At 48.7% G+C, this 11109-nt stretch overlaps 1 protein-coding gene across 1 annotated transcript; it reads right to left on the minus strand.

Annotated features, from left to right (window-relative positions):
- Nucleotides 1-8342: 8342 nt before the first annotated feature.
- Nucleotides 8343-9056, minus strand: LOC136438285 (chemerin-like receptor 1). Its single transcript, XM_066433048.1, has 2 exons — nucleotides 8763-9056; nucleotides 8343-8459 (listed from the first exon to the last, which is right to left on the minus strand). Exons 1-2 carry the CDS (start codon nucleotides 9054-9056, stop codon nucleotides 8343-8345), a joined length of 411 nt encoding a protein of 136 aa, XP_066289145.1.
- Between the last annotated feature and the right edge of the window lie 2053 nt (nucleotides 9057-11109).

Consider the following 11109-nt stretch of genomic DNA (forward strand, 5'->3'; position numbering starts at 1 on the left):
TCATATCCAGTTGTTTGAGTAATTGCTTTTTTAGCTATCGTTAATGTTTGCACAGCCTTAGAACAGACTGCTTGTGGCATGTCCTTTCCCAATCATGACCACCTTCCCTACAGTTTGTATTGGACGTTTATTAACGTTTAACGTCACTCTCGCCTGTTGTACTGGCACAGTTCGCGCAGCCCATATCCTAATATCGTAACAAGTAGAAGATAGTTGAACACATACAATAGTCAATACGTATACATGTAAGCTACATGCACCGGATGTTCTGCAAACGTACTGCGGTCTTCCTCGCGACCGTAACTGACCGATTACTAAGAACACCTGACCTTACGTGACGTCAGGGATTTCCAAAAGTTCCAGGAAGTGTATACCGTCCCCCGTCCATGTGATGTTTGGCTCGACCTGATGTGGATAGCCTTCAGTTCCTCTTCGCGTTTATTCACGCGAGACAGTAGTACAGTACGAAGAGTACAGGCTCCACTGACATAACAATTTCATGTATCAGTCACCAAGAACCACAGCAAGTCTTTTTCGACGCAGGCATATTTTTCACAACCGATTGATATTAATATTACCGGTTTCGACTGATGAGCTAAGCTAGTATCCTTCGCAGACTCGCCTCCCCAACAAGTCTGCTTCCAGTCGGGGAGAGGCGATCCTCCCTCGGCCACGAAACTCCCTACGCCGGCGTAAGAGAACTTGGCCCGTGTAAAAATAAATCGCGTATCAGCGCTCCCCTAAAATAAACGCCGCCGCTCCAAGAACACTGGATATGAGACTAAGCTAAGCGGTCCCTATCGTCAGCACCTCCGACACAGAAGCAGCCTGACGACCCTCTGCCTGAAGGACTTCTGCACGAAGGTGTAGATAATGGGGTTCGCGGCGTTGTTGACGAAGTACAGGTCGTTGATGAACGCCACGGCTTGGACGAGCGCGGTGGGTTTCCCCGCCAGGTACCCCGGGTCTGCCACCTCGTACAGGCTCAGCACCCAGAAGGGCAGCCAGGACAGCACGAACACCAGCGTCACGAGCAGCAGCAGCTTCGCCACGCGGTACTGCCGGTGCGCGGAGGAGGAGGAGGGATGCTGAGGCGGGGAGGAGGATGGAGGCTGCGATGCGGGACAGGAAGGTGCCAGAGCTGGAGGAGACTGGTATAGAATGATAAATAAATCTTGATAAACCTTTACTCGTTTCTCATGTGAATATGGAAATATCAATGCAAAATTCCTATCGTTTTGTCTAATTGACATTTCAGGGATTAAGCCCAATTTTAACATGTTTAGATATTCTTAAATGATCGTAATCTGAGAAGATGTACTCTATATAGTTTCACCAGACAACCTTTTTGATTTTGGTGTAATTCCCACAACGTGTACATTTGAATACCAACATAATTCAGACTCGACAAGGCTGCCCAGTGGCATGTTGATCAATGATTTCAAAGCATGTAGGGGAGGGTTGTGGTTGCGATGTGTGAGATTGACAGAAAGGTGCCAGAGCTGGAGGAGGCTGGGAGAGGGGGGGGTGGAGACTGGCATGAGGGGAAGGGGGGAGGAATTGTGACCGTACCTGTTGCTGCGGGCTCTCTGGCCGGTTATTCCTGCAGTGGTACGCTGTGGGGGCCTGGTCCTCTGATCCGGGCCGCCGCACGTCCCGCAGCGCGATGTCGGAGGTGCTGGTGGCGGGGGGATCATGCCTGTGGCCCCGAGCGCTCCGTCCGGCCCACCCGCCGCGCAGGGACGGGCCCACCGCCGACTGTCCCGGGATCCCCGCCGTCAGCTGTGAGACTCTGTAGTACACCTGGCGGAGGCAATAAAATAACAGGGAAAGGGCGTGTGGTTTAAAGGCTTTGTTATGGTTAAAAGGTAGGATTTTTCATTACGAACTGGTTCAATTCAGAAGCGTATAATGCAAATGAGCGGTCTGGACGCAGGCAGGCGGAGTTTTATTGACTCTCGGCTAGGTGTCAATTACTATGCTAATCCCCACAGCACACACAGCCAGCCCTGCAACAGGGCTCACTACAGTACTGAGCTAACATTAATCCTACCGTTATGTTTGAAACACACGTCCGCTAATTGTGGTATTCAGTCTCCCTATAAGTTGAGTTTCCCCAACAGGGTTCACTGAATCCAATCCTGACCTACCGTTATGTTTGAAACACACGTCCGCTAATTGTGGTATTCAGTCTCCCTATAAGTTGAGTTTCCCCAACAGGGCTCACTGAATCCAATCGTGAGCTAGACCTACCGTTATGTTGGAAACACACGTCCGCTTATTGTGGTATTCAGTCTCCCTATAAGTTGAGTTTCCCCAACAGGGTTCACTGAATCCAATCCTGACCTACCGTTATGTTTGAAACACACGTCCGCTAATTGTGGTATTCAGTCTCCCTATAAGTTGAGTTTCCCCAACAGGGTTCACTGAATCCAATCCTGACCTACCGTTATGTTTGAAACACACGTCCGCTACTTGTGGTATTCAGTCTCCCTATAAGTTGAGTTTCCCCAACAGGGCTCACTGAATCCAATCGTGAGTTAGACCTACCGTTATGTTTGAAACACACGTCCGCTAATTGTGGTATTCAGTCTCCCTATAAGTTGAGTTTCCTCAACAGGGTTCACTGAATCCAATCCTGACCTACCGTTATGTTTGAAACACACGTCCGCTAATTGTGGTATTCAGTCTCCCTATAAGTTGAGTTTCCTCAACAGGGTTCACTGAATCCAATCCTGACCTACCGTTATGTTTGAAACAAACGTCCGCTTATTATGGTATTCAGTCTCCCTACAAGTTGAGTTTCCTCAACAGGGTTCACTGAATCCAATCCTGACCTACCGTTATGTTTGAAACAAACGTCCGCTTATTGTGGTATTCAGTCTCCCTATAAGTTGAGTTTCCCCAACAGGGCTCACTGAATCCAATCGTGAGCTAGACCTACCGTTATGTTGGAAACACACGTCCGCTTATTATGGTATTCAGTCTCCCTATAAGTTGAGTTTCCCCAACAGGGTTCACTGAATCCAATCCTGACCTACCGTTATGTTTGAAACACACGTCCGCTAATTGTGGTATTCAGTCTCCCTATAAGTTGAGTTTCCTCAACAGGGTTCACTGAATCCAATCCTGACCTACCGTTATGTTTGAAACAAACGTCCGCTTATTGTGGTATTCAGTCTCCCTATAAGTTGAGTTTCCCCAACAGGGTTCACTGAATCCAATCCTGACCTACCGTTATGTTGGAAACACACGTCCGCTAATTGTGGTATTCAGTCTCCCTATAAGTTGAGTTTCCTCAACAGGGTTCACTGAATCCAATCCTGACCTACCGTTATGTTGGAAACAAACGTCCGCTTATTGTGGTATTCAGTCTCCCTATAAGTTGAGTTTCCCCAACAGGGTTCACTGAATCCAATCCTGACCTACCGTTATGTTTGAAACACACGTCCGCTAATTGTGGTATTCAGTCTCCCTGTAAGTTGAGTTTCCCCAACAGGGCTCACTGAATCCAATCGTGAGTTAGACCTACCGTTATGTTGGAAACACACGTCCGCTAATTGTGGTATTCAGTCTCCCTATAAGTTGAGTTTCCCCAACAGGGTTCACTGAATCCAATCCTGACGTACCGTTATGTTTGAAACACACGTCCGCTAATTGTGGTATTCAGTCTCCCTATAAGTTGAGTTTCCTCAACAGGGTTCACTGAATCCAATCCTGACCTACCGTTATGTTGGAAACAAACGTCCGCTTATTGTGGTATTCAGTCTCCCTATAAGTTGAGTTTCCCCAACAGGGCTCACTGAATCCAATCGTGAGTTAGACCTACCGTTATGTTTGAAACACACGTCCGCTAATTGTGGTATTCAGTCTCCCTATAAGTTGAGTTTCCTCAACAGGGTTCACTGAATCCAATCCTGACCTACCGTTATGTTTGAAACACACGTCCGCTTATTGTGGTATTCAGTCTCCCTATAAGTTGAGTTTCCTCAACAGGGTTCACTGAATCCAATCCTGACCTACCGTTATGTTGGAAACACACGTCCGCTTATTGTGGTATTCAGTCTCCCTATAAGTTGAGTTTCCCCAACAGGGCTCACTGAATCCAATCCTGAGCTACCGTTATGTTGGAAACACACGTCCGCTAATTGTGGTATTCAGTCTCCCTATAAGTTGAGTTTCCCCAACAGGGTTCACTGAGGCCGACCCTGAGCTAGTCCTAGCTAGAACTTTGGCAACACAAATGCCATGGTTGACGTTGATTCCTGCCATGGGGCTAGAACGATCCGCGTGTGTGGCCAACACCGCTTCCCATGCTAAAGTGACCACTCTGAGACAGATATCCTGTGATACCTACGTCACAGGAAAGGACGTCACAGGAAAGGAGAGCGCTGATTGGCTTCACTATTGAAAGGAAATTCCGTCACCGAACTGTGAAGTAAGACCATTGTTTAGCTCTCTAATGAACGCATGTGAATACAGGAGACCGCTTTACTAATCTTCAAGCATCCACTGTTCCCAAATCAGCCAGCTAGAGAAGCTCCAGTCAGCCAGGGAAGCTCCGGGATTGTAGCGCACTTCGTAATAATTGATTCAAGGATACAAGGCATTGGTATTTGGTGTCTTTGGTCTAGAGTCAAGCTACCACGCGGTTATTCGCTAGCGCCAAGGTGCCAATAGCACTCCGCACAGCGGGGGAGCCGCAGAAACTGCGGTTTTCCATAATACGCTTCTGAATTGGCTCAGTTCGTAATGTTCTCACTTCTTTAGTGTGTGAAAATGTTCGTCTCTTCAAACATTGAAGATACAAGTACGGTTGATGAAGGTTACGCAAAGTAACTCTTACTCAAACAACTGGATACAATTTGGCAACGGTGACTGGTATTCCATGGCCAGTTCCTCGTCCAGTCACTGACAGAAGACAGCGGATGCTGCCTGAAACGTCTGACCGTTTCCAAATTCTATCCAGTTGCTTGAGTAACTGTTACTTTGCGTACCAACACAGTTGTTTACTGGTCCAGTACAGTTGTTTACTGGTAGATATTATGGCATATGCCATTAGATTGTGTATCTTGTTTGGCGATTAGAAGTTACTGTGAACGTAAGAACCTTACCAATGCATACAGCACCGCCATGATCAGCACGGACAGGAAGAACAGAACTGCTGTCACGATGAACAGCACGGTGACCTGGGTGCTGTCCGTGACGTAACACTGGCTCACCGTGGTGCATGCCGGTCCGACCCGGATCCCGCCGACTACCTGGTAATCCAACACCACCGGTATAGCAACGACCCCGCCTAGCAACAGCGTGCCCGCAATGGCGGCCAGAACTCGCCCCCTCCTGTGCAGATACAGATCATCGAGTTAGTAAATTTCATTAAAGGTTCCCTTGGAAATTAGTTACTCAGTTAACTGAGGCCCAGTGAGATTATCTTTAATAGATTCATAATACCAAGAGACTACTGTTTTTATTGCCGTTTTTTTATTTCCCTCACAGGCCAAAAGTACAGGTTTTGAAGGTTTATCTACCCGTCTGTGGCTGGTTGTCGTCTTGTGAACAAACAGATTCCGGTTATACCGTGATAAAGACCTGTTGGTTCTTCTTCTCGAACCAAAAACGCAGCTATCGTGGACAAACGGTCCAGAGTTAAAAGGTTGATATGTGTAGTGACTAAACACCAGAATTCGTTTAGAGCCGACCAATGAGCCTATAGCTAGGGTAACGCTGACCATGTTAGATTAGCCACGAGGCAGGCAGTTAGACCCAAGCTCAGCTGCGAAACGTACATGTATGTCAGCGTGAAACTTCCTCGGAGTTGGTAAATTACATTACATACACATGAAAAGGGATAAACTGTGTAGTCTAAAATTCTGGAACTTTAACTCGAGCGAGTGTCTATACAGAAATATGCTTAGTGAGACTTACTTGACTGACAATACTGCACGGGCCAGTAGACAGTGAGACTTACTTGACTGACAGGTACTGTATAGGCCAGTAGACGGTGAGACTTACTTGACTGACAGGTACTGTATAGGCCAGTAGACGGTGAGACTTACTTGACTGACAGGTACTGTATAGGCCAGTAGACGGTGAGACTTACTTGACTGACAGGTACTGTATAGGCCAGTAGACGGTGAGACTTACTTGACTGACAGGTACTGTATAGGCCAGTAGACGGTGAGACTTACTTGACTGACAGGTACTGTACAGGCCAGTAGACGGTGAGACTTACTTGACTGACAGGTACTGTATAGGCCAGTAGACGGTGAGACTTACTTGACTGACAGGTACTGTACAGGCCAGTAGACGGTGGGACTTACTTGACTGACAGGTACTGCACGGGCCAGTAGACGGTGGGACTTACTTGACTGACAGGTACTGCACGGGCCAGTAGACGCCAGTAGACGGTGGGACTTACTTGACTGAGAGATACTGTACAGGCCAGTAGACGGTGAGACTTACTTGACTGACAGGTACTGCACGGGCCAGTAGACGGTGAGACTTACTTGACTGACAGGTACTGTACGGGCCAGTAGACGGTGGGACTTACTTGACTGACAGGTACTGCACGGGACAGTAGACGCCAGTAGACGGTGGGACTTACTTGACTGAGAGATACTGTACAGGCCAGTAGACGGTGAGACTTACTTGACTGACAGGTACTGTACAGGCCAGTAGACGGTGAGACTTACTTGACTGAGAGATACTGTACAGGCCAGTAGACGGTGAGACTTACTTGACTGACAGGTACTGCACGGGCCAGTAGACGGTGGGACTTACTTGACTGACAGGTACTGCACGGGCCAGTAGACGCCAGTAGACGGTGGGACTTACTTGACTGAGAGATACTGTACAGGCCAGTAGACGGTGGGACTTACTTGATTGACAGGTACTGCACGGGCCAGTAGACGGTGAGACTTACTTGACTGACAGGTACTGTACGGGCCAGTAGACGGTGGGACTTACTTGACTGACAGGTACTGCACGGGACAGTAGACGCCAGTAGACGGTGGGACTTACTTGACTGAGAGATACTGTACAGGCCAGTAGACGGTGAGACTTACTTGACTGACAGGTACTGTACAGGCCAGTAGACGGTGAGACTTACTTGACTGACAGGTACTGTATAGGCCAGTAGACGGTGAGACTTACTTGACTGACAGGTACTGTACAGGCCAGTAGACGGTGAGACTTACTTGACTGACAGGTACTGCACGGGCCAGTAGACGGTGGGACTTACTTGACTGACAGGTACTGCACGGGCCAGTAGACGCCAGTAGACGGTGGGACTTACTTGACTGAGAGATACTGTACAGGCCAGTAGACGGTGGGACTTACTTGATTGACAGGTACTGCACGGGCCAGTAGACGGTGAGACTTACTTGACTGACAGGTACTGTACGGGCCAGTAGACGGTGGGACTTACTTGACTGACAGGTACTGCACGGGACAGTAGACGCCAGTAGACGGTGGGACTTACTTGACTGAGAGATACTGTACAGGCCAGTAGACGGTGAGACTTACTTGACTGACAGGTACTGTACAGGCCAGTAGACGGTGAGACTTACTTGACTGACAGGTACTGTATAGGCCAGTAGACGGTGAGACTTACTTGACTGACAGGTACTGTACAGGCCAGTAGACGGTGAGACTTACTTGACTGACAGGTACTGCACGGGCCAGTAGACGGCGGGACTTACTTGACTGAGAGATACTGTACAGGCCAGTAGACGGTGGGACTTACTTGACTGACAGGTACTGCACGGGCCAGTAGACGGCGGGACTTACTTGACTGACAGGTACTGTACAGGCCAGTAGACGGTGAGACTTACTTGACTGACAGGTACTGCACGGGCCAGTAGACGGCGGGACTTACTTGACTGAGAGATACTGTACAGGCCAGTAGATGGTGGGACTTACTTGACTGACAGGTACTGCACGGGCCAGTAGACGGCGGGACTTACTTGACTGACAGGTACTGTACAGGCCAGTAGACGGTGAGACTTACTTGACTGACAGGTACTGTACAGGCCAGTAGACGGCGGGACTTACTTGACTGAGAGATACTGTACAGGCCAGTAGACGGTGAGACTTACTTGACTTAATAAACAAAGGTTCAAACAAACAAAAACTGACAGGTACTGCACAGACCAGTAGATGGCAGTAGACGCCAGTAGACGGTGGGACTTACTTGACTGACAGGTACTGCACGGGCCAGTAGACGGTGGGACTTACTTGACTGACAGGTACTGCACGGGCCAGTAGACGGTGGGACTTACTTGACTGACAGGTACTGCACAGGCCAGTAGATGGCAGTAGACACCAGTAGACGGTGGGACTTACTTGACTGACAGGTACTGCACGGGCCAGTAGACGGCGTAGAATCTGTCCGCGGTGATGGCGATGAGCAGGAATGTGGAGGAGAGGACGCTGGCCGTGGTCAGGTACGGGTTGATCTGGGAAAGCACAAGGAGGGGGGAGTGAATCAGATGATATTGCCATGTTATCTATGAGTATCTTTCTGGGCTAAAATACTTCTTTCTGAAATAATTATTCACGTTGCATCGGCACGGCAGCAATATCATCAGTTTAAATGGGAAACAATAACATATGTTGTTACCATGGCCAGTTTTGTGTGTTACTGTGTGTTTGTGTGTGTGTGTGTGTGTGTGTGTGTGTACCTACCTTGCACCAGGCGTCGCTGGTGTATGTGATGTGGTAGTACGTGTGTGTGCGTGTGTGTGTGTGCGCGTACGTACCTTGCACCAGGCGTCGCTAGTATATGTGATATGGTAGTACGAGAAGACCTTCATGGGCACGACGACCGCGGAGATGAGGAAGTCGGCGCCCGCCAGCGCCAGGATGAAGCAGGTTGAGGAGGACTTGTTCCTCCGGGCGCCGTTCACGAGGATGACCAGCAGGTTGCCCAGCGCGCCCACCGGACACAGCACCAGCAGGTACACGATCACCGGGAACATCTGCCGGGCGTAGGTCCGGTCCAGCAGGGCGTTCAGCGTGTCCTGTGGAACCGGCAGGCACGTGGCGTTCTCCATGGTAGGGCGGGGTCGCGGTAGACGTACGGTTACGTACCTCGCACCGAGTGTCGCTGGTGTAGATGTGGTTGTGGCTATATACACGTACCTTGCACCAGCAGGCACTAGGATTCTCAAAGCTCGGGCACAGTTACAGCCGACGCGCGATCTCCAGCTGTGTACGCACCTTGCACCGAGTGTCGCTGGTGAAGGCGGTTGGTTCAGCTCATGTGCGTGTGTGGCTATATACAGGTATCTTGCACCGGCCGGCAGGTAACGTTCCCCATGCCGAGGCGCGGCCACAGTGAAAACTGCACACGCTGTAGTCCCGCACGATTGTCGGCGACGCTGTGACAGAACCGACAGTCGACAGGGATCTACGACAACTTCACGTCCGTCGCCAGTCGGCTAAATTTTGTACGTCAGCTCCACGACTACTGTCCTCAATCTGCCGTCTTTACAAAACCTATCTTGACAAGAATGTGACCGAAACCTTACCGATTGGAGCATCAGACGTTTCTGGAAAGAGTACCGAACAGGACTGGTGATTCTCCTGTCAGGACTGCGGGCCCCGGGCGTGTCGCCGGTCCGTTCCTATAGGCAGAAGTCTTACCATTAGACACTTTACACTGTCCCAATACACTGCCTTCAATTTCCTATGCTAAGACAGAACCCTGACTGGTTGAGGCATCAGACGTTTCGTACAGAACTGGTGATATTCCTGCCTGGCCGGAAGGACTACGGGAACCCGGACGTTTCGCCGCTCTGTTCCTCGGCAGGACTCTTACATTTAAAACGAACATTACAGAAAGCAAATAAAGGCGTCTGGTCCTCCCACCAGCGTGGTGCAATAAACAGGCACAAACCACAAACAGTAGTTACCTGCTGAAGGACGTAACAACAATTCACCCCGCGGCACACAGGCCCGCCGCCAGGTATTTATAAGCCACTTCACCCGCAGCAACCTTTGCTCCAAATAAATTTTGTCAAGCATTTTTATTACGAAAACCATCAGTAATTCATCCAGATTTTATCATACCATGGCCCGTGTAACGAATAACTTTTAGTAAATGTATTAGACTGACAGAAGAAGAAGAATCTAAACCATAGACAATGAATGGAGATACTGTGAGCGTTCTGATAATAACTAACGCTACATGCTGGGAACAGGAAAAGCGTACAAGTGGTGCGACTGACCGAACCAACATTGCATGGGCAGTTCTGTTGTTTGCAATGCCTGGCGCAAAGGCCTGTCTTGGGCCGACGATAATGCGGTGCAGTCGGTACCACTGGTAAACCAGGTCGGTTTTCTCTATAGTTGCCTATCTATTTCTGCTTTTATTCTATACTTAGCCATTATTTTGTTGAACTTAACGAGTCTACTGATTTGGTGCATTCACTTTTCGCTTAAAACATTTCGAGCTCTTAAATGAGACGCTAATCTTCTTTACCATGTGTATAGTTTGTGTTTGATTAACGTTTAATTCTGGCACACATAAGCTACTGATACATTCACGGCTTGAGACAGAACGTTGAATTGATAAATAGTGACCATTCACGACCGAGAATCTCAGCCCTCCTAACAGCGCTGCGAGCATAAATCCTAGCTATAGAGACGTACAGATTACACCACACGTACAGGCTACAGCACACAGGCTTTTCGTGTTGTTACAAATCATCCTTAACGGCAGCTCCACTCATAAATCATACCATGAAGTTGCTACGTCATTCAGATAGCGACAGCGTCATTGTGTACTAGGTACGACTCTGAGTGTTTTCCATGTATGGAGGAAAATCAAGCGTTAGATACGTGTTCAACCGTTGGGGGAAAACTGGAAAACTGTACAGAATTTATCTGGTTGATTTCAAACTTTTTAATGAAGCTACAGACAAGCCACCTGCACGTGGCACCATTTAACAACTAGATATACATGTCTATAACATTAAATATTAACGCCCAACACCAGCAATAAGTGACATGATAAGTCTGTCCTTTCAGCTCCTCTGAGTGCGGACGGGAAACTCAGCTCCTTTTTAAGAGAATACAGCCGTGAACAACTCATCATTCGGGCTC

Source organism: Branchiostoma lanceolatum, chromosome 7, assembly GCF_035083965.1.
Source record: "Branchiostoma lanceolatum isolate klBraLanc5 chromosome 7, klBraLanc5.hap2, whole genome shotgun sequence".
Classification (NCBI taxonomy): Eukaryota; Metazoa; Chordata; class Leptocardii; order Amphioxiformes; family Branchiostomatidae; genus Branchiostoma; species Branchiostoma lanceolatum.

Bases quoted from the DNA above. Each gene is read 5' to 3' on its own strand.
- LOC136438285 (XM_066433048.1), bottom strand. From the start codon at position 9,056: ATGGAGAACGCCACGTGCCTGCCGGTTCCACAGGACACGCTGAACGCC. The intron at 8,460-8,762 runs GTACGTACGCGC...GTGCTTTCCCAG, and splicing joins CTAGCGACGCCTGGTGCAAG to ATCAACCCGTACCTGACCAC.